The 24,000-nt window shown below is 39.8% G+C and overlaps 1 protein-coding gene across 2 annotated transcripts in view; it reads left to right on the top strand.

Annotated features, from left to right (window-relative positions):
* LOC128688834 (uncharacterized) overlaps nucleotides 1–24,000 on the top strand; it is a 188,097-nt gene that overhangs the window by 65,154 nt on the left and 98,943 nt on the right. For both annotated transcript variants that reach the window (XM_053776822.2, XM_053776823.2), the window contains exon 4: nucleotides 4,434–4,646. In XM_053776822.2, the coding sequence (XP_053632797.1) occupies nucleotides 4,434–4,646 (213 nt within the window). The remainder of the gene's footprint in view (nucleotides 1–4,433; nucleotides 4,647–24,000) is intronic.

Below are 24,000 nucleotides of genomic sequence, written 5' to 3'. Positions count from 1 at the left end.
GATTCCGTTCCATTGAGGACTACACTTAGAGATCTACCATGAAGGTAATCACTGAGGAGACATAGCGTAGAGCCTGCAATTCCCAGTGCTTGAAGTTTTGCTAAGAGGCCCTGGTGCCACACCCGGTCAGCGCCAGCAATGTCCAGTGCTCCACCACACAGCTGACTGGATTCATCCAGTGACTGGTGCCACTTAGTGGAGAGGTTTAACAACAGATCAGCAGCAGAGTAACCTTTCCTGAAGCCATATTGACGATCACAAAGTAGTGAGTGTTAGTCAAAAAAAAATCTGTCATTTGTCTTGAGATTATTGTCTCAAGGATCTTACCAGTGATTGACAGGAGTGACACTGGTCTGTAGTTGCTGATTTCTGCTCTGCTCTTCTTTTTTTGTGAACAGGGACTACATTTGCCTCTTTCCATGGAGGGACCATTTGCACTGTACTAGGCAGTGCTGAAGATCTTGAGTTAGAGGTGCTGCTAGCTCGTCTGCACATCTTCTCAACAATCTTGGGCTCAACTTGTCTGGGCCCACAGCCTTTCCTGGTCAAGTGATTTAAGAAGGAAATGCACCTCCTCCTGCCTTATTGTCACCACTGACAGTTTTGACACAGTTCTTGCAGCTAGCCAAGGAGGGTCCCTTGCTGGATCAGGAACTTGCATTTTGGTAGCAAAGTGTTCAGCAAAGAGGTCCGCCTTCTCTTGACTACTAGTAGAGGTGGTCCCATCCTGTCGATTTAGAGGTGGAATAAGTTCATCAGGCAGATAACCTTGTCTGTCCTTGACCAGGGACCACCAGGTTTTGGAGCCTACCCTACCTGATGCTAACTTTCTTTTAGTGTCCACCTCCCATTTAGCAATGGCCCACTTTTGAACATCACCCATATGCCTACAGGCTTGCATGTGCAAGTTCCTGTTATGGGTGGTAGGATGTCTCTTATACCTTCGCCATGCTTTGTACTTAGCAGTAGCAGCCTCTCTACAAGCAAAGCCAAACCAAGGCTGATCTGTAGGCTTTGTCACATATTGCCGGTGAGGAATGTGTTCTTGTTGCAGATTAAGGATGTGTCCAGTGAAGACTTTCACTTGGTTGTCAACATCCCCCTGGAGAAGAGCATTCCAGTCGGTGGTGGCGAGCTCAGAGCAAAGGGCTGGCCAATTACCTCTTTCCCATAGCCAGGTTGTGCGTGTGGACTCCTCACCTCGTTCTGTTGGGATCTTAAGTGTGGTAAAAACAGCCTTGTGGTCAGACGATCCAACGTAGCCGAGGGGTTGACAAGTGACTATGCCTTCTGCCAGATCACTCACTACTGGGTCAAGGGAGGAGCCAGAGATATGAGTAGGGAAATCAACAAAGTTTCTCATGTCAAACACTGCAAGAAGGTCATCAAAGTCCCTCTGTATAAGGTGCTGGTTGAGGTCACCAACAATTATAATACAGTGGACCCCCGCATAACGATGGCATCACATAGCGATTTTTCCGCATACCGATTACTTTTATCGCAAAATTTTTGCCGCGCATACCGATTAAAAACCCGCTTACCGATTTTCGTCCGAGACGCTAAGGCCCAATGTGCGTGCCCTCACATGTGCCGGCGTCCCCATTGTTTACCAGCCAGCCTCGCGTAACATCCAAGCATACACTGAATATTTCAGTATTACAGTGTTTTCGGTGCTGTTTCTGGAAAATAAGTGACCATGGGCCCCAAGAAGAAACTTGTAGTGCCAACCTGTGGTAAAAGGGTGAGAATTAGTATGGAAATTAAGAAAGATTTTGAAGGGTTTGGGGCTAACCCTGAGAAGCCTATGCCAGTTGTGGAATCCATTGTGCCTACTTCAAAGATTAAGGAAATGTGTGCACAGTGGGTTGAACTGCAAACCTTTATAGATGAAAATCACCCTGACACAGCTGTTGCAAGCCGTGCTGGTGACTATTTCAATGACAATGTTATGGCCCATTTTAGGAAAGTCTTGAAGGCAGGAGGTACAGAGCTCTATGGACAGATTTGTTGTGCGACAGAGGTCCAGTGACTCTCAAGCTGGTCCTAGTGGCATTAAAAGAAGAAGGAAGTAACCCCAGAAAAGGACTTGCTACCTCAAGTCCTAATGGAAGGGGATTCCCCTTCTAAACAGTAAGAAGATAATGCTCTCCCCTCCTCCCATCCCATCAATCATCACCAGATCTTCAATAAAAGTAAGTGTCATGTAATTGTGCATGCCTTTTTCAGTTTGTGTGTATTAAAATTAACATTTCATGTGGTAAAAAAAAATTTTTTTCATACTTTTGGGCGTCTTGCACGGATTAATTTTATTTCCATTATTTCTTATGGGGAAAATTCATTCGCATAACGATTATTTCGCATAACGATGAGCCCTCTTGCACGGATTAAAATCGTTAACCGGGGGTCCACTGTATGTTGACAGTTGTGTTGTAGCAGAAGGGAGTCAATATTTTCCATTAGGAAGTTGATAGGGTCTGCATGTTGCCACTGAGGTCTGTACATTGCACATGCTAGTACAGAGGTACTAGTGTTTATACAGAGCTTGAAGAACATCATTTCAAGATGTGTAGGGGTGGCAACATCTATGTGCTGGGCATGAACACTTTTAGAGAAGCACACAGCAACACCACCTCCTTGCCCTTGCCTGTCTCTTCTCATCCATGAGGTGTAGCCAGCAATTCTTGCAAAATTTTCTGGAGTCCTGTCATCCAAAAATGTTTCAACAGCAGCTATCATGTCTGGACGTCGAGTGTTCACAAAGCTATGTGTGAGCTCTCCAACATTAGTAATGAAACCTCTAATGTTGGCCGACAGGATGCTGATAGACTGGCTCCTCATGATGAAGTGGTCAGCTTGAGGTGGTGGGTGTGTAGGGAATGTAAGGTGCCTGCCCTTGAGAGAGGTAGGGTACTGAGGCAGCTGCAGGGATGTAGGTCTGTGGTCTTGTATAAGGCCCAATCCCACCTGCTCTCTCTCTCTCTCTCTCTCTCCCTCTCCTCTCTCTCTCTCCTCTCTCTCTCCTCTCTCTCTCTCCTCTCTCTCTCCTCTCTCTCTCCTCTCTCTCTCCTCTCCTCTCTCTCTCTCTCTCTCTCTCTCTCTCTCTCTCTCTCTCTCTCTCTCTCTCTCTCTCTCTCTCTCTCTCTATCTCTCTCTCTCTCTATATCTCTCTCTATATCTCTATTTTTTTTTTTTTTTTTATTTTTTTTTTTTTTTTTTTTTTTTTTTACACTGGGTTTGACAAGGTTAAGGATCCCTAGCTTTATTGACAACCTATTTACAGGTTTAAGATTTCTAACTTTATTGACAGGCTAAGAACTGTTACCTACATCTGCTCATTTGAAAGCATTTTTATTGTTATGAGACATACAAGTAAGGAACAGGATGAAGATGGAGCCACCTGTGGGCCAGCATTTTCATCTGATAACTGACTCTATCCGTTGACATCGTAATGCTGTACAAATGTGTTCCATACTTGAGTCATCCTGGGATAAATGATCTCAGATGAAGTGATGTTCTGGAGAAGAGTACAGCCAGAGTGAAGTTGCTGCTTTCTGCCCGTTTTGTGGTATAGAAGCTTGCTTCACACTGTCCTCAAAGTGGATCCAAGTGTGGTACTTTGACAATATTGGCTCTCTCCTTTTCTCTCTTCTCTTTCTCTTTGCTCTCTTTCTCTTTCCTCTCTTTCTCTTTCCTCTCTTTCTCTTTGCTCTCTTTCTCTTTGCTCTCTCTCTCTTTGCTCTCTCTCTCTCTGCTCTCTCTCTCTTTGCTCTCTCTCTTTGCTCTCTCTCTCTGCTCTCTCTCTCTCTTTGCACTCTCTCTTTTTTACACAGGGTTTGACAAGGTTAAGGATCCCTAGCTTTATTGACAAGCTATTTACAGGTTAAGGATTCCTAACTTTATTGGCAAGCTAAGAGCTGTTACCTACATCAGCTCATTTGAAAGCATTTTTATTGTTATTTGACATACAAGTAGGGAATAGGGTGAAGTTGGAGCCATCTGTGGGGCAGCATTTTCATGTGTTCAACTGACTTTATCTCATTGACATCATTATGCTGTACAAATGCGTTCCATACTCGAGTCATCCTGGGTATATATGTCTCTCTCTCTCTCTCTCTCTCTCTCTCTCTCTCTCTCTCTCTCTCTCTCTCTCTCTCTCTCTCTCTCTCTCTCTCTCTCTCTCTCTCTCTCTCTCTCTCTCTCTCTCTCTCTCTCTCTCTCTCTCTCTCTCTCTCTCTCTCTCTCTCTCTCTCTCTCTCTCTCTCTCTCTCTCTCTCTCTCTCTCTCTCATATCACTAATTTGATCATGGTAATGCTTGACACATGTGCCCTGTGTGTTATAAAAACTGTATTATGGGTTCAAACCCCACCAGTTCTGTGGTTTGTTTGCCCTATTTGTCATCACTGAAGCACAAGAAAAACTGCATTTCCAACAGATCTTGAGTGCTGGCAGTCAAGACATTAAGGCCATACAGGACAAGCTGCTGGGAGTCCTGGAGAGCGACGTGGGCTACAGCATCGTCGACGTGGAAACAGAGTCGGCCGTGATGTCCTTCCGGGCTGGGTCCCTGCTGGGTGATCCCTCGGCCATGTTCAACCTGGCCCTCTGCTACCACCTTGGCCATGGTGTAAACCAGGATTTGAAAATGGTAATGTTATCTTGTTTTTTAACCTATTTGGTAATTCCAATTATTGTCATTAGTTTCAATTGCAAAGTGAAAAATCATGATATTTTGCTTTTTTTTTCTAGCACTTCTAGTAAAGAAGTCCATTGAAATTAAAATATTTTTGGTTTAACCCTTTCAGGGTTTCCTACATACTAGAATGGCTTATGCACCAGGGTTATTGACGTACTAGAACGCCTAAATTCTAGCGCCCTTAAATCTAGTGAGAGAAAGCTGGTAGGCCTACATATAAAAGAATGGGTCTATGTGGTCAGTGTGCACAATATAAAAAAAACCTGTGGCACACAGTGCATAATGAGAAAAAAAAACTCTGTGTTTTTGGTTTAAAACAGTGACTTTGCAGTGTATTTTTGTATGGTATTTATGGTTGTATTCTAGTTTTCCTACACGTCAACTGGTGAGTCTAATATTCTTTCACAAGTGCACTGATATTATTTATACCATTTCTACACAAATGCAGTACTCTGCAAAACAGTAAATCTTCTATTTTTTTGTGAGAATAAAAATTCAAAGTGCAAAGCAAAAGAAATGTAAGAGAGGCCTGGGGATGTGATTAATGAACAGAAAAAATATTATTTTAGTGCCAGGAATGTCTGTTTTGTTTATTCTGGACCCTATTTGGAAATTGGCATCTTCTGAAATTTGTGTGAAATTGGCAAAATTGCCAATTTCTGACCACTTTATTGGATAGTTGAAATCGGTAAATAGGTGGTTTCTTGTACTCATTCGATAGAAAAAATTGAGTTCTAGTGAAATAGTTATGATTTTTGTCGACTGGTACATTGGAATTGGCCGAAAATAGGGCTCAAAGTGGGCGAAATCGCTGATGCGTAAACATCGTCGAGACCGCTGACTTCACGAGAGCATAATTCCATAAGTTTTCCATCAAATTTCATACTTTTGATGTCATTATGATCGGGAAAAGATTATCTATCATTTCATAATAAAAAAAATTTTTTTTTTTTTTCGAAAAATTTCCGACCCTGAGAACATGTTTAGGAGAGGGCCTGCCGCCCCTGAAAGGGTTAAAGATCTGACATTGTAGTTAAAGACAGTTATGTTATTGTTGGCTCTGAGAAGTGCCTTTGCTTGTTCTGCTGTGTAGTAATTACAGTTGCTGTTTGATTCATTTATGTCATTCAATAAGAGGTTGGTATCAGGATCAATGCTTGTAATCATAAGATTTATAGTGAATCTATAATTAGACTTAAGTATAAGACAAAGTAAATATTCTAAAGTTAAATAATAGCACCTGAATTATTTTAACAAATGTGAATATATGAACTAAGGCAGTTCTTTAAAGCTAAAATGAAGGAGATTATATAAAAGGGACTAAAAGAAGTAGGGTAAAACAAATAACGTGGTAATCAAATAAAGGAGCTAGGTAATATAATAGTAAAATAATGATAGTATTACACTTTAGCACCTGAATATAGATCCTTAATTATTCTAACAAATGTGAATACAGTGGACCCCGAGTTTCGTGATTAATCCGTTCCAGAGAGCCCGCCGAAGATCGAAATTCACGAAACTCGAAACCATTTTCCCCATAAGAAATAATGGAAATAAAATTAATCCGTTCCAGAAACCCAAAAATATTAAAGTAATTTTTTTTTTTTTCAAATTAAATAAAGATTTACATAATGAAAACAATCAGAAATCAAGTACATGCATTTAAAATAAATAATAATACATTACACTTACCTTTACTGAAGACTTATGCGTGGATGGAAGATGGGAGGAGGGGATAGGAGGAAGGTGTACACTATTTTTTGGAAGGAGAATCTCCTTCCAGTAGGACTTCAGGTATGAAGTCCATATTTGGGGTTACTTCCCTTCTTCTTTTAATGCCACTGGGACCAGCTTGAGAGTCACTGGACCCCTGTCGCACAAAATATCTGTCCAGAGAGGTCTGTTTCTGGCGTTTCTTTAAGATTTCCCAGAAGTGGGACTCAACACTGTCATTGTACATGTTGCCAATACGGCCTGCAACAGCTTTGTTAGGGTGAAGTTCATCCATAAATGTTTGAACTTCAGTCCACTTTGCACAAATGTCCTTAATCTTTGAAGAAGGCACCTTCCTCCATCTCTCTTCCTCCTCCTCTGCAGCAGTTTCCTGAGCTGTGATCTGTTGCTGTTGCAGATGAAGCTCTTGCAGCTCTTCAGTGGTTAGCTCTTCCCTGTGGTCCTCCACCAACTCTTCCACATCCTCACCACTCACCTCCAACCCCTGGGACATCCCCAATGCCACAATAGTTTCCACAATTGGCATAGGTTCCTTAGGGTTAGCCACAAACCCTTCAAAATCCCTCTCTTGTACAAAATCTGGCCACAAATTTCTCCAAGCAGAGTTCAAAGTCCTGGAAGCCACTCCCTCCCAAGACTTACCTATAAGGTTTATGCAATGGAGGATATTAAAGTGATCTTTCAAGAACTTTCTTAGGGTCAATTCTGTGTCTGAGGTCACTTCAAAGCACTTCTGAAATACTGCTTTGGTGTAGAGTTTTTTGAAGTTTGAAATGACCTGCTGGTCCATGGGCTGGAGGAGAGGAGTGGTATTATGAGGCAAGAACTTCACCGTGATGAAACTAAACTCCTCCACTATTTGCTCTTCCAAGTCTGGAGGATGAGCAGGAGCATTGTCCATTACCAGGAGGCACTTGAGTGGCAATTTATTTTCCAGGAGGTATTTCTTCACACTGGGACCAAACACTTCATTAAACCAGTCTAGGAAAATTCCCCTTGTGACCCATTCCTTACTGTTAGCCTTCCACATCACACACAAGTTACTCTTGGCGACACTGTATTTCTTGAACACTCTGAGATTTTCAGAGTGATACACCAGTAAAGGCTTCACTTTAAAATCCCCACTAGCATTACTACAAAACATGAGAGTAAGCCTGTCTTTCATAGGCTTGTGTCCTGGGAGTGCCACTTCCTCCTGCGTGATGTAGGTCCTCTTTGGCATTTTCTTCCAGAAGAGGCCTGTTTCGTCACAATTAAACACTTGCTGGGGTTTGAATTCTCCAGTGTCTATGCACTCCTTAAACTTCTGTACACACTTCTCGGCTGCTTTTTTTGTCAGAACTGGCAGCCTCACCATGCCTTATCACACTGTGAATGCCACTACGCTTCTTAAATCTCTCAAACCAACCTTTGCTGGCCTTAAAATCACAAGCATCATCACTTGTTGCAGGCATGTTCTTTACGAGATCGTCATGCAACTGCCTTGCCTTTTCACGTATTATCAACTGCGTAACACTATCTCCTGCTATCTGTTTTTCGGTAATCCACACTAACAATAACCTCTCCACTTCTTCAAGGATTTGTGATCTTTTTGTCAGCATATCCACCCCTTTTGCAACAACAGCACACTTATTTCCTTTCCCTTTGCCACGATCGAAGTGATGGTTGAATGGGGCTTGCCATACATCCTGGCAAGCTCTGTAACACGCACTCCACTCTCACATTTTTCAATGATTTCCTTCTTTAATTCGATCGTGTTCCTCACTTTCTTTACCAAAGGGCTTGCACTAGCTTTCTTTGGGCTCATGGTGACTTATTTAGCAGTTGTAATCACAAAAAACAATGGATTATTACGTATGAACCTGCGGGGTGATGGTCACGTGTTGGTAAACAGTGGCACACTGAGCGAGAATGGCGTGGGAGACTGGCTTTGTGTGCGCGGTGACGGGTGGACGGATACCGGACGGTTGCCGAAACACAAGTTTTTTCACGAAACTCGAGGCCAAATTTTTCCAAAAAAACTTGCCGAAGGTCGAATTTCATGAAAGTCAAGGCTGCCGAAACTCGAGGGTCCACTGCATATGAACTAAGGTAGTTACAGTGGAACCTCAAAAATCGAACTTAATTCGTTCCAGGAGCTAGTTCTAAATTCGAAAAGTCTGAAATTTGAAGCAATATTTCCCATAAAAAAAAATGGAAATACAGTTAATCCGTTCCAGAAACCCAAAAATATTCACACAAAAAATACATTTTATAGAGATTAACCCTTTGACTGTCGCGGTCGTATATATACGTCTTACGAGGTACCGTGTTCGACGTATATATACTCATAAATTCTAGCGGCTTCAAATCAAGCAGGAGAAAGCTGGTAGGCCCACATGTGAGAGAATGGGTCTCCGTGGTCAGTGTGCACCATATAAAAAAAATCCTGGAGCACGCAGTGCATATTGAGAAAAAAAAACTGAACGTTTTTTTTAATTAAAATGCCGACTTTGTGGTCTATTTTCATATAGTATTTATGGTTGTATTCTCGTTTTCTTGGTCTCATTTGATAGAATGGAAAACATATTATAGAAATAGAGGTGATTTTGATTGATTTTACTATAAAAAGAACCTGGAAATGGAGCTCAAAGTAGGGGAAATGTTTGATTTTTGCCAATGTTCAAAAGTAAACAAATGATGTCATTGTCCAATAAATGTCCAACTAGCCATTCTAATATGCAGTCATGAATGGGTTGATGTTATTTATACAATTATTACAGTATTGGAGTAGTCTGCATAATAGTAAGTCTTCTATTTTTTGTTTGAATAAAAATTCAAAATAGAAAGCAAGAGTAATATCAGAGGGGCCTGGAGACATGACTGATGAACAAAGAAAATGTTATTTTAGAGCCAGGAATGTCTGCATTGTTCATTCTGGACCTTATTTTGAAATTGTCATATTTTTTAATTTTCGTGAAATTGGCCAAATTGCAAATTTCTGACCACATTATTGGGTAGTTGAAATCGGTAAATGGGCAGTTTCTTGTACTCAATCGATAGAGAAAATGGAGTTCTAAAGAAATAGCTATGAGTTTGGTCGACTGGAACAAAAGAATTAGCCGAAAATAGGGCTCAAAGTGGACGAAATCGCTGATTTGTAAATATCGCCGAGGTCGCTAACTTCGTGAGAGCATAATTCCGTCAGTTTTCCATCAAATTTCGTTTTTTTGGTGTCATTACAATTGGGAAAAGATTCTCCATCATTTCATAAGAAAAAAATTTTTTTTTTTTTTTAAATTTTGCGACACCAGGAGACACCTCAGGATTGGGGGTTGCGACAGTCAATGGGTTAAATACAGTTTTACATGCAACAAATACTATAGTTTTTAATTATGTATAGTAATACATATAAAATAACATTTTTACTTACCTTTATTGAAGATTGGTGATGGCATCTGGAAGATAGGGAGGAGGAGAGAGGGAGTTGGGGTTAGTGTTTGGAAGGAGAATCCCCCTCCATGAGGACTTCAGGTAAAGCCCTTTCTGGGGTTACTTCCCTTCTCTGTCTTTTAATGCCACTAGGACCAGCTTGAGAGTCACTGGACCTCTGTCTCACAAAATAACTGTCCACAGTCCTCTGTTTCTGGTGCCTCTTTAACATTTCCCTAAAATGGGACATGGTTCTGTCACTGAACTTGTTGCAAAGATGGCTTGTTTCAGCTTGCTCAGGGCGGTACTTCTGCACAAACATTTGGACATCATTCCACTTGGCACAAATCTCCTTAATCTTTGAAGAAGGCACCTCATCCACTCCCTCTTCCTCCTCCTCTGAAGCAAGTTCCTCAGCTGTGGTCTGATACTGCTCCAGATGAAGCTCTTGCAGCTCTTCAGTGGTTAGCTCTTCCCTGTGGTCCTCCACCAACTCTTCCACATCCTCACCACTCACCTCCAACCCCAGGGTGTTCCCCAATGCCACAATAGAGTCCACAACAGGCAGAGGGTCAGCTGGGTCAGGGTCAGCCTCAAACCCTTCAAAATCCCTCTTTTGGACACAATCTGGCCACAATTGTCTCCAAGCAGAGTTCAAAGTCCTGGAAGTCACTCCCTCCCAAGCCTTACCTATAAGGCTTATGGAGTTGTAGATGTTGAAGTGATTCCTCCAGAACTCTCTTAGGGTCAACTTAGTGTCTGTGGTCACTTCAAAGCACTTTTCAAACTGCTTTTGTGTAGAGTATTTTGAAGTTAGAAATGACCTGCTGGTCCATGGGCTGGATGAGAGGAGTGGTGTTAGGAGGCAAGAACTTCACTTTTATAAAACTGAAGTCCTTAGACAAGAGGTCTAATAAGTTTGGATGAGCAGGAGCATTGTCCATTAACAGGAGGCACTTGAGTGGCAATTTCTTTTCCTGGAGGTATTTTTTCACACTGGGACCAAACACTTCACAGACCCACTCTTTGAAAATTTGTCTTGTGACCCATGCCTTATGATTAGCTTTCCACAAGACACATAACTTGTTCTTAAAGACATTGTTCTTGTTAAACACTCTGGGATTTTCTGAATGATACACAAGTAAAGGCTTCACTTTAAAATCACCACTAGCATTAGCACAGAATAAAAGAGTAAGCCTGTCTTTCATAGGCTTGTGTCCTGGCAGTGCCTTTTCCTCCTGTGTGATGGAGGTCCTTTTTGGCATTTTCTTCCAAAACAAGCCTGTTTCGTCACAATTAAACACTTGTTCAGGTTTGAATTCTTCACTGTCTATGTACCCCTTAAACTCCTGTACAAACTTCTCAGCCACCCATTTGTCTGAACTGGCTGCCTCACCATGTCTTACAACATTGTGTATGCCACTACGCTTCTTAAATCTCTCAAACCAGCCTCTGCTGGCCTTAAATTCACTATCAGCACTGGTTCCAGGAGTTTTCTGTACCAGATTGGCATGCAACTTCCTTGCCTTTTCGCAAATAATCGTCTCTGAAACACTATCACCTGCAATCTCTTTATCCTTGATCCACACCAGCAGCAACTTCTCAACCTCTTCAACTATTTGTGGTCTTATTTTGGTTAGCATTTAACACCTTTCGCAACATCAGCTTTCTTGATTTGTTCTTTCTTTGCCAGGATAGAACCGATGGTCGACTTGTTTTTCCCATACATCCTGGCAAGCTCAACAAGCCTCACACCACTCTCATACTTCTGTATTATTTCCTTCTTCACATCTAGGGTGTTTCTCACTTTCTTTACCACAGGGGTACCACTAGCAAGTTTCTTTGGGCCCATGGCAGCTTATTTCACAGTCCCACAAGTACTAAACACAACGAAATAATTGTAAAATGTGTGAATGAGAGCACAGGTTAGTGTTCACTCAAGCATAAACAAAGCTAGACTGCTCACGGCGCCTGCACGGGGACGTGGACAGAGCGGACCAGTGGACAGGTCCCGTACCCGGCGGTCCGAAATTAGAGGCGCGTTCGATAATTGGGACACAGTTTGTCCAAAAAAATGGTCTTATTTTCGAAACGTTCGATATTTGATACATTCGATTTTTGAGGTTCCACTGTATTGAACCCTTTGACTGTCGCAGGTCCCTTTCTGAAACTGTCATTCTATGTCGCAAAATATTTGAAAAAAAAAAATAATTTTTTCTTATGAAAATGTTAAGATTATTTTTCTGAGTGTTTTAGTCCCAAAATTTTTTTTGGGCCATCAGTACTTACCGAGATATAGAGCTGTGAAGTTTGCAGAAAATGAGCCGATTATGGCAACAGCGGCGACTGCCGCTCACCCGGTAAACTTTAGTTTACTTATATTTGAAGGTTTGTTGTTTTTTTCACTATTTTATTTTTTCACATAACTTATGTGGCCTGTGAGACCAAAGTAAGGTGCAATGTACATATATACATTCGTTGTATACAACACAATAAGCACACAAACATAATTATCAATATATTGTTTACAAAACTTGTTTACAAAAACAAACAATACAAAAAAAATTTTATTACTATTGTTCTATAATATATACATAATGTACATATACATAATGTTCTATAATATATATATATATATATATATATATATATATATATATATATATATATATATATATATATATATATATATATATATATATATATATATATATAATGTACAGTCACAGAACATATTCCTAGAAGTTCTGCAGCTTGTGGAACTCTTTGAAACATGTTTTTATACACAATGGTGTTTTACACTCCTCACACATAAAACGAGTGTGTGTGCATTTTTGTGGACTTTTGTTTTTATGTGCAAAGACAAAACACCTTGTCTGAGCAGTTTTCTTCAAAGTATTAGCAGGCAGTTGTGTTATGTAGTTATCCTAGGTAAATGGTCGTGTGTCATTCCTTCCTTCCTTCCTACTTTCCTCTATTCCTTTCCTACCTCTCCCTACATTCCTTCATCTGTCCTTCCTTCATTCCTGCCTTCCCTTCTTGCTTCTGGTTTATACAATATATATACACATATATAGGCACTAGATACTTTCATATAACTGCTATTATCTCCATTCAGCAAGCTTTTCTTGTGTGCGAGTGTGTGGCTTATAATTGTTTTGAGTTAGGAGTCGACAGCTGTCATAATGACATATTATCTCATTACTCACACCCCCTACCACCTGTCAAAACAATGGGGTGGGATGCTGCTTCCCCTCCATTCTATCTAATTATCTTTCTCCCTCATTCTATCTCTTTCAATCTGTCTCTCTTTCTATCTGTCTGTCTATTTCTGTCTCACAGGTACACATAAATACAAGTATACATAGTGTAAATTACCTAGGATAACCCAAGAAATCCAGACAAAGTGCTATACTCTGCTTGAAAATGTGAGTAAACGTGATGACGCAGTCTTGTGGCTCTCTCTGAGATAGAGAGCTAGATGGATAGACAGGGAGCTTGGCAGACAGACAAATAGACAGATAGAAATGTTTGTGTACCAGGAAAAACAAAGCGAGGGGGATGGTCATCTAACCTTCCCTTATCAGCTGCCCTCTCCCTCCATCCTCGTTTGGGCTCATCAAAGTCAGCTCTTATCAGATGTTATCTCCCCTTATCTTGTCACTGTCATGGGGTGAACTGTTTTTCATGCTTCAAGGGAACATCTTCTTCTTCTGCTTCGTCTTCTTCTTCTTCTTCCTCCTGTCTTCTTTCTCCTCCTCCTTCCTCCTCCTTCCTCCTCCTCCTTCCTCCTCCTCCTTCCTCCTCCTCCTTCCTCCTCCTCCTTCCTCCTTCCTCTTCCTCCTTCCTCTTCCTCCTTCCTCTTCCTCCTTCCTCTTCCTCCTTCCTCTTCCTCCTTCCTCTTCCTCCTTCCTCTTCCTCCCTCTTCCTCCTTCCTCCTCCTCCTTCCTCCTCCTCCTTCCTCCTCCTCCTTCCTCCTCTTCCTTCCTCCTCCTCCTTCCTCCTCCTCCTCCTCCTCCTCCTCCATTCTTCTGGTATCCTGGGCATTGCTTTTGGTCTCAAACTCCTCAAAACCATGAAATTGATCTTCACTGACACTTCCATCTGTGTTAGAGCATCACTTGGGAAGAGAAGAGTCCCAGATTTGCTGGGGAATCACATATTTCTTACCACTAAGCATGCTGAAAAAGGAAAACAGAAATGGCATTCCCACAATGCACCACTGGCTCCCTGATTTTTTTTATATGGTGCACACTGACCATGGAGACCCATTCTCTCACATGTGGGCCTACCAGCTTTCACCTGCTTGATTTGAAGCCGCTAGAATTTATGCGTATAGATACGTCAGAAACATTGGTGCCAAAGACGTATTTATATGGTGTAAACAGTCAAAGGGTAAAAGCTAATAAATGAGAAAATATAAAAGGGACTAAAATAAGTAGTGGTAAACAAAGTTAAATGGACAGATAGTCACTATTATATAATATTAATTTAGGAGTAAGATCTGGCTTGTAATATGAAGTTTGAGCATTTAATAGCACTAAAAAAAGTAACAAAAATATATGAGGTAGTTGGTACTAGCTAGTAAAAGATAGTACAGTGAATTGTACAATAATGTAATAGGTATGTACACTAATTGCACCACACAATATAAAAGGGACTAAAATATGTGGTGGTAAACAAAATTAGACAGATAGCTACCATGAATAACGAATTTAGGAGTAAGATTTGACTTGCAACACAAAATTTGAGCAATTAATAGCAGTAAAAAAGAAGTAAAAAGTATTTGAGGTAGTTGGTACTAGCTAGTAAAAGAAAGTACAAGGAATTGCACAATAATGTACAGTGGACCCCTGGTTAACGATATTTTTTCACTCAATAAGTATGTTCAGGTGCCAGTACTGACCGAATTTATTCCCATAAGGAATATTGTGAAGTAGATTAGTCCATTTCAGACCCCCAAACATACACGTACAAACGCACTTACATAAATACACTTACATAATTGGTCGCATTTGGAGGTAATCGTTATGCGGGGGTCCACTGTAGTTGGAACGTACACTATGTGCACCACACGTATACATGTATATGTTTTAAGGACACTTATCTAATCTTGTACAGAAATGTCAGCTTTTCTAAGGAAGGTAGAGAAATCATGTTCATTTGAGATGGTATATTGTCGTCCTGTTGCTGTTTTTCTAACTAGTATTTTCCCATCTCAAATGAAACACTTGTGTATTTTGTTTTCCTGTTTAAGTTTTCTCAACCTGAACAGAAGGTGAATATCAAAATGGTATACAATACCGACAGGTTGGTAGGTAAGACACATAGGCAACAGTTAGGCAACTTTATTTTGAAACGTTTCGCCTACACAGTAGGCTTCTTCAGTCGAATACAGAAAGTAGGCAGGAACAGTAGAGAAGACGATGTAATCAGTCCATCACCCTACAGCCTACTGTGTAGGCGAAACGTTTCGAAATAAAGTTGCCTAACTGTTGCCTATGTGTCTTACCTACTGACGTTTTCTCGTTAGACACTTGTTGATGTACACTCCATTTTTCAGTGTAATTGCTAATTTAATTAGGTTCTTTTTCTGTCATATGAATGAAGTCTGATCATAATACTGTGTTTACTACCTCGTTTTCCTAGCAAACGCATTTCTTTGATTTCATTGCTTTGCATGGTAACTCGTATGTGGTCATGTATTATCCTGATAGCAGTTTCTTTGCACTGGGCTTGAGTTACGTCACTAGAAATGTGAGGGCTGTTTATTATAACTGCATCAGACAACTTATTTTGTTTAGTTTTGTCATCTTGGAAATCAAAGTAGTATTTATTCAGTCAAGTGTGCATGTTCTGATTCCAGTCCTTGATTGCTTCCTCAACCTTCATATTTAGGGTTATTATTTGCTCAGTGTGACTGGCTATAGCTGTTTTCAGAGTATTTTCTGTGTCAGCACCTCCCGATGTAATCTTCTCTTCAAGGTTTTGGATCTTGTTCTCGAGGATGATGGCCTTAGATTCATATCGTGCAAGTGTTGTTTTAATATTTTTGTTTTCGTTTTCTAGGGCGACAGTGTAATCGCTAATAGTGTCAGGAAGAATCATACCTGGGTGTTCTTGAGAGAATCCATTGAAGGGAGTGGAGTTGGAAGGGAAGTCAGCCATGTTTGTTGTTGTTGATGTTCCCTGGGTGGTAGTGAGGAGGGTTGATGATACACTGGCGTCATGCTGGGTAAACATGTTGAGTTGTAGAGTCCTTGGTGTTATTCTTTTGTTACTGCTGTTGTTTTTTCTGCGATTTCCTTTCATACTATCACTGAAGCAGATACTGTGAAGCTATGGAGGAGAAGGCTTTATTTCCCTGAGCTTGGGTTAAGTGTTTGTCTGGCAGCAGAGGCAGTGTTTGGGTTAGCAGGGCTGTCTTCCTTAGATCATCTATTTTGTCAAGATTTGGGTTGCACTCTTAGTATTCTTGGGTCATTTTATGGTTTACGTGGGTTCATGCAGTTGTACCTTCAATTAGGTCATCACAAGCTTTGTTGAGCGATGGTTTCTTAACCCTTTGATTGTTTCGGTCATATATATACGTCTTACGAGCCACCGTGTTTGATGTATATACAGTGGACCCTCAACATTCGATATTAATCTGTTCCTGAGAGCTCATCGAATGTCGAAAATATCGAAAGTCGAATTAATTTTCCCCATAAGAAATAATGGAAATCAAATTAATCCGTGCAAGACTCCGAAAAATATGAAAAAAAAATTTTACCACATGAAATATTAAGTTTAATGCAATAGAAGAATTACAATAACAACAATAACAATAGAATAATTGACACTTACCTTTAATGAAGATCTGGTGATGATTGATGGGATGGGAGGGCGGGAGAGTGTGGATGATGATAGTGTTTGATAAGACATACATGCAACAGTTAGGTATCTTTAGTTCGAAACGTTTCGCCTACACAGTAGGCTTCTTCAGTCGAGTACAGGAAGTTGATAGAAGCAGAAGAGACTTGAAGACGATGTAATCAGTCCATCACCCTTAAAGTTTTGAGGTGGTCAGTCCCTCAGTCCCTCACTCTAGACTGAGGGACTGACCACCTCAAAACTTTAAGGATGATGGACTGATTACATCGCCTTCAAGTCTCTTCTGCTTCTATCAACTTTCCTGTACTCGACTGAAGAAGCCTACTGTGTAGGCGAAACGTTTCGAAATAAAGATACCTAACTGTTGCATATGTGTCTTACCAAACAACCTGTCGGTATTTTATACCATTTTAATGTTCATGATGATAGTGTTCAGAAGGGAAATCCCCTTCCATTAGGACTTGAGGTAGGAAGTCCTTTTCCGGGGTTACTTCCCTTCTTCTTTTAATGCCACTAGGACCAGCTTGAGAGTCACTGGATTTCTGTCGCACAATATATCTGTCCATAGAGGCCTGTACCTCTCGTTCATTTATGGCTTTCCTAAAGTGGTTCACAACATTGTCAGTGTACAGGTTGCCAACACGGCTTGCAGTAGGTGTGTCAGGGTGATTTTCATCAAAAAAGGTTTGCACTTCAAGCCACTTTGCACACATTTCCTTAATCTTTGAAGTAGGCAACTTCAATTTCTCTATCCCCTCCTCCGAAGCAGTTTCCTCAGGTCTGGCATCTTGCTGTTGAAGATGATCTAGCAGCTCATCAGTGGTTAGTTCGTCATTGTCCTCCTCCACCAACTCTTCCACATCCTCCCCACTAACCTCCAACCCCAAGGACTTCCCCAATGTGACAATGGATTCCTCAACTGGCATAGGATTCTCAGGGTTAGCCTCAGACCCTTCAAAATCCCTTTTATCTACACATTTTGGCCACAGTTTTTTCCAAGCAGAGTTCAAGGTCCTCTTAGTCACTTCCTCCCAAGCCTTACCTATAAGGTTTATACAGTTGAGGATATTAAAGTGATCCTTCCAAAACTCTTTTAGAATCAGTTGAGTTTCTGTGGTCACTACAAAGCACTTTTGAAACAGATTTTGTGTACAGTTTCTTGAAGCTGGAAATGACCTGCTGGTCCATGGGCTGCAGGAGAGGAGTGGAATTAGGAGGCAAAAACTTGACCTTAATGAAGCTCATGTCCCCACAAAGTCACTCTGCCAAGTCTGTAGGATGACCAGGGGCATTGTCTAATACCAGGAGGCACTTAAGGTCTAATTTCTTTTCAATTAGGTAATTTTTCACATTGGGGGCAAATGCATGGTGTAACCAGTCATTGAAAAAGTCCCTAGTGACCCATGCCTTACTGTTTGCCCTCCACAGCACACACAAATTAGCCTTGAGGATATTCTTTTGCCTGAACGCTCTGGGAGTTTCTGAGTGATACACCAATAAAGGCTTCACTTTGCAATCACCACTAGCATTGGCACACATCAGAAGAATAAGCCTGTCTTTCATAGGCTTATGTCCTGGGAGTGCCTTTTCCTCCTGAGTAATGTAGGTCCTGCTTGGCAATTTCTTCCAAAACAGGCCTGTTTCGTCACAATTAAACACTTGTTCAGGTTTCATTCCTTCAGCCTCTATGTACTCCTTGAATTCATGCACATATTTTTCAGCCGCTTTGTGGTCCGAACTGGCAGCCTCACCATGCCTTACCACACTGTGTATGCCACTACGATTCTTAAATCTTTCAAACCAACCTTTGCTGGCCTAAAATTCACTCACATCACCACTAGTTGCAGGCAATTTCTTTACCAAATCATCATGCAACTGCCTAGCCTTTTCACAAATGATCGCTTGAGAGATGCTATCTCGTGCTATCTGTTTTTTATTTATCCACACCAATAACAGTCTCTCAACATCTTCTAACACTAGCGATCTCTGTTTCGAAAACAAAGTTGCACCTTTTGCAACAACAGCTTCCTTGATTGCCGTTTTCCTGCTCACTATAGTAGAGATGGTTGATTGGGGTTTACTATACAACCTGGCCAGGTCCGACACACGCACTCCACTTTCGTACTTTGCAATTATCTCTTTCTTCATTTCAATAGTCATTAGTATCTTTTTTCTAGAAGGGTTGGCACTAGAAGCTTTCTTGGGGCCCATGGTTACTTATTTTGCAGAAACAAGCACCAAAAACAGTGATAATATGGAATGTACCGAATGTATCCTTAGATGTGCGCACACTGGCTGGCTTGTAAACACTGGCACACACGGGGCAGTTCAGGCCACACGTGGACACGTCTCGTACGAATCGTATCGAATGTCGGGTTTTCCATCGAATGTCGAGGCGAAATTTTTGCGTTAAAATGCATCGAATGTCAGATTTATCGAATGTCGATGCCATCGAATGTTGGGGGTCCACTGTTAACTCATAAATTCTAGCAGCTTCAAATCAAGCAGGAGAAAGCTGGTAGGCCCACATGTGAGAGAATGGGTCTGTGTGGTCAGTGTGCATCATATAAAAAAAATCCTGCAGCACACAATGTATAATGAAAAAAAAAAAAACTCCGACCCTCTTTTTAATTAAAATGCTGAATTTGTGGTCTATTTTCATATAGTATTTATGGCTGCATTCTCGTTTTCTTGGTCTCTTTTGATAGAATAGAAAACATATTATAGAAATAGAGGTGATTTTTATTGTTTTTTTATGAAAAGAACCTTGAAATGGAGCTCAAAGTAGGGAAAATGTTTGATTTTTGCCGATGTTCAAAGGTAAACAAATGATGTCATTTTCCAATAAATGTCCAAGTAGCCAAGTAGCCATTCTAATATGCAGTCATGAATGGGTTGACATTATTTATACAGTAATTACAATATTGCAGTATTCTGCATAACAGCATATCTTCTTTTTTTTGTTTGAATAAAAATTCAAATTAACCTTTTCAGGGTCGACAGGCCCTCTCAGAGACTTGTTCTCAGGGTCGGCCAAATTTAAAAAAAAAAATGATTTTTTCTTATGAAAGGATAGAGAATCTTTTCCTGATCATAATGACACCAAAAGTATGAAATTTGATGGAAAATTTATGGAATTATGCTCTCGCGAAGTTAGCGGTCTCGACGATGTTTACACATTGGCGATTTTGCCCACTTTGAGCCCTATTTTTGGCCAATTCCAGTGTACTTGTCGACAAAAATCATAACTACATATTTCGCTAGAACTCCATTTTTTCTATCGAATGAGTACAAGAAACCACCCATTTACCAATTTCAACTATCCAATACAGTGGTCAGAATTTAGCAATTTTGCCAATTTCACACAAATTTCAAAAGATGCTAATTTCCAAATAGGGTCCATAATAAACAAGAAAGACATTCCTGGCACTAAAATAACATTTCCTCTGTTCATTAGTCACGTCCCCATGCCCCTCTTACATTCTTTTGCTTTCCACTTTGAATTTTCATTCTCACAAAAAAAATAGAAGATTTACTGTTATGCAGAGTACTGCATTGGTGTAGAAATGGTATAAATAATATCGGCGCACTTGTGAAAGAATATTAGACTCACCAGTTGACGTGTATTTGATGCATAGTATGATTTGTTTACTTTTGAACTTTGGTAAAAATCGAACATTTCTGCTACTTTGAACTCAATTTCAAGGTAGTTTTCTTTGTAAAACCAGTCAAAATCATCTCAATTTCTGTAATATGTCTTTCATTCTATAAAATGAGTCCAGGAAAACTAGAATACAACAATAAATGCCATACAAAAATACGGTGCAAAGTCGCTGTTTTAATCCAAAAACACTGTCAAAGTATTTTTTTCTCATTATGCACTGTGTGCTGCAGGATTTGTTTTTATACTGTGCACACTGACCACATAGACCCATTCTTTCATATGTAGGCCTACCAGCTTTCTCTCACTAGATTTGAAGGCGCTAGAATTTATGAGTACTAGTACATCAATGACCCTGGCACGTAAGCCATACTAGTATGGCCGAAACCCTGAAAGGGTTAAGGGATCAAGAACCTCGCAAATGTTGAAAAATAGCGAATGTTTGGTTCCCAAATACAGTGGACCCCCGGTTAACGATATTTTTTCACTCCAGAAGTATGTTCAGGTGCCAGTACTGACCGAATTTGTTCCCATAAGGAATATTGTGAAGTAGATTAGTCCATTTCAGACCCCCAAACATACACGTACAAACACACTTACATAAATACACTTACATAATTGGTTGCATTGGGAGGTGATCGTTAAGCGGGGGTCCACTGTACAGTGGACCCCCGGTTAACGATATTTTTTCACTCCAGAAGTATGTTCAGGTGCCAGTACTGACCGAATTTGTTCCCATAAGGAATATTGTGAAGTAGATTAGTCCATTTCAGACCCCCACACATACACGTACAAACGCACTTACATAAATACACTTACATAATTGGTCGCATTCGGAGGTGATCGTTATGCGGGGGTCCACTGTATATTGTAGGGAAATATAATGCAATACTGCTTCCTTAACCTATTGAACCATGAACAATCATAAAACACATGAAAACATCGTAAAATATTGTACTAGTGCCAGCCCTTTGGTAAAGAAGGTGAGAAAAACTATAAATTTCAAGAAAGAACTCGTAGCAGAGTACCAAAGTGGAGGAGAAAGAGAGAGGGTAGAATGTGCCTTCTTCAGATTCTACTACAGTGGAACCTCTACTTGTGAGTTTAATCCGTTCCATGACCTTGCTTGCAACTGGATTTGCTCATTTGCAGAGTCAATTTTCCTCATTTAAATTAATTGAAATGCAATTAATCCGTTCCAGTGGAATTCTGTACTTCAATATTTTCGCTAATATCAACTCTTTGGCTTATTTATCTATCTCACTTCATCTAATATGACATAATAAACAATATAAATAACATAGAAACCTGATATATACTCGAAAATTAATAAAATATGTCATTCATGTAGTGGTATGGGCGGTGTCGGCGGTGGACGAGAGTTTGTCTAGAGACCGGGCAAAATACACCTACCATCCGACTTACGACCGAGTTCAGTTCCGAGAAACCGGTCGTAAGTCGAAATGGTCGTAAGTCGAACTTTACTACTGAATATCAACAAAACATTTTTGTAATGACTTTATATTATTGTTTTATTTTGGTATTTCACGTTTTACTTTACTTTTTATGCTGTTAGTACTGTATTTTATACTGTAAGGTTTAGGATAAACACTTTGTACAACACAACTAGTTGTTTATTTCCCAGAAATTTGGCATAAAAAACACGGTCGTAAGTCGAGTGGTCGTAAGTCGAGCAGGTCGTAAGTCGGATGGTAGGTGTACTTCATGAATAATTTCGCTAATATCTATACGGCTTATTTATCTATCACAGTTCATCTAGTATGACATAATAAACAATATGAATAAGATAGAAACATGATATATACTCTAGAATGAATAAAATATGTCATTCATGTAGTGGTATGGGTAGTGTCGGCGGTGGACGAGAGTTTGTCTGGAGACCGGGCAAAATACTTCATGAATAATTTCGCTAATATCATCTTTATGGCTTATTTATATATCGTAGTTCATCTAATATGACATAACAGACAATATAAATAACATAGAAACACGATATATACTCTAGAATGAATAAAATATGTCATTACGTAACAGGTGGAGGCGGCCACAATCGCTCCCTCTTCGTTGTGGCAAACACTGCCATCTAGTGACGGCCTTTTGAAGCCGTCTGTTATTATAATTATTATATGTAGTACATTATTATTATATGTGTATTATTATTATTATACATATTACACCTACCATCCGACTTACGACCGAGTTCGGTTCTGAGAAACCGGTCGTAAGTCAAAATGGTCGTAAGTCGAACTTTACTACCGAATATCAACAAAATATTTTTGTAATGACTTTATTTTATTGTTTTATTTTGGTATTTCATGTTTTACTTTTTATGTTGTTAGTACTGTATTTTATACTGTAAGGTTTAGGATAAACACTGTGTACAACACAAATAGTTGTTTATTTCCCAGAAATTTGGCATAAAAAACACGGTCGTAAGTCGAGTGGTCGTAAGTCGGATGGTAGGTGTATATTACGTATTATTATTATTATTATTATTATTATTATCATTATTATTATTATTATTATATAAATTATTTGTAATTTTTATTCACACAAAAAATACAAGATTTACTGTTATCCCTTATTGCAATAATTGTATAAATATGTCAACCCACTCACGACTGCATATTGGAATGGACAGTGACGTCATTTGTTTACACTGAAACTGCCAAGCAATGGACCATTTCTCCTAGGTTGAGCTCAATTTCAAGGTACTTTTCGTCATGAAAGCAATCAAAATCATATCTATTTCTGTAATATATCTTCCATTCTATCAAATGAGACCAAAGAAACGAGAATACAACCATAAAAACCATACGAAAATACCACTACGGGGTGGCTAATTACTGGAACGTGAACTTCATTATTTATGCTTAGATTTCTTTCATTATTATTATTATTATTATTATTATTATTATTATTATTATTATTATTATTATTATCATTATTATATAAATAATTTGTAATTTTTATTCACACAAAAAATATAAGATTTACTGTGATGTCATTTGTTTACACTGAAACAGCCAAGCAATGGATCATTTCTCCTAGGTTGAGCTCTATTTCAAGGTACTTTTCGTCATGAAAGCAATCAAAATCATATCTATTTCTGTAATTTATCTTCCATTCTATCAAATGAGACCAAAAAAAACGAGAATACAACCATAAAAACCATTTGAAATTACCACTAAGGGGTGGCTAATTGCTGAGAAGTGAACTCCATTATTTATGCTTAGATTTCTTTCATTTTTGGTGTACGTTAAGAAGCATCTTTCCATCATACATTGCCCAAGTTTCACTAAGATAATCTTACAAACAAATGAGATACAATTCCCGAGATCAAGAGCAAGAGCCCCTCACTAGTGTCAAGGAACCTGCCTTGAGGTCTGCTCGCTTGTGGAAATTTTGCTCACGTATGGAAGCAAAAAATCGACCCATCGGCTGCTCGTATTTGGAAAAACTCGCACGTGGACACGCTCACAAGTAGAGGTTCCACTGGATATGCATGATACTAAAGCAGCATAAGTTGATAAAGGCTATAGCACCAGCCAGCGATGAAGCATAGCATTAACAGTGTAACAAGTAAGTTGAGCAATTAATTGATAG

The sequence above is a fragment of the Cherax quadricarinatus genome, chromosome 16, assembly GCF_038502225.1.
Source record: "Cherax quadricarinatus isolate ZL_2023a chromosome 16, ASM3850222v1, whole genome shotgun sequence".
Taxonomy (NCBI): domain Eukaryota; kingdom Metazoa; phylum Arthropoda; class Malacostraca; order Decapoda; family Parastacidae; genus Cherax; species Cherax quadricarinatus.
Note: the sequence above shows the minus strand (reverse complement) of the source record. Positions and strands in the feature narration are given on the sequence as shown.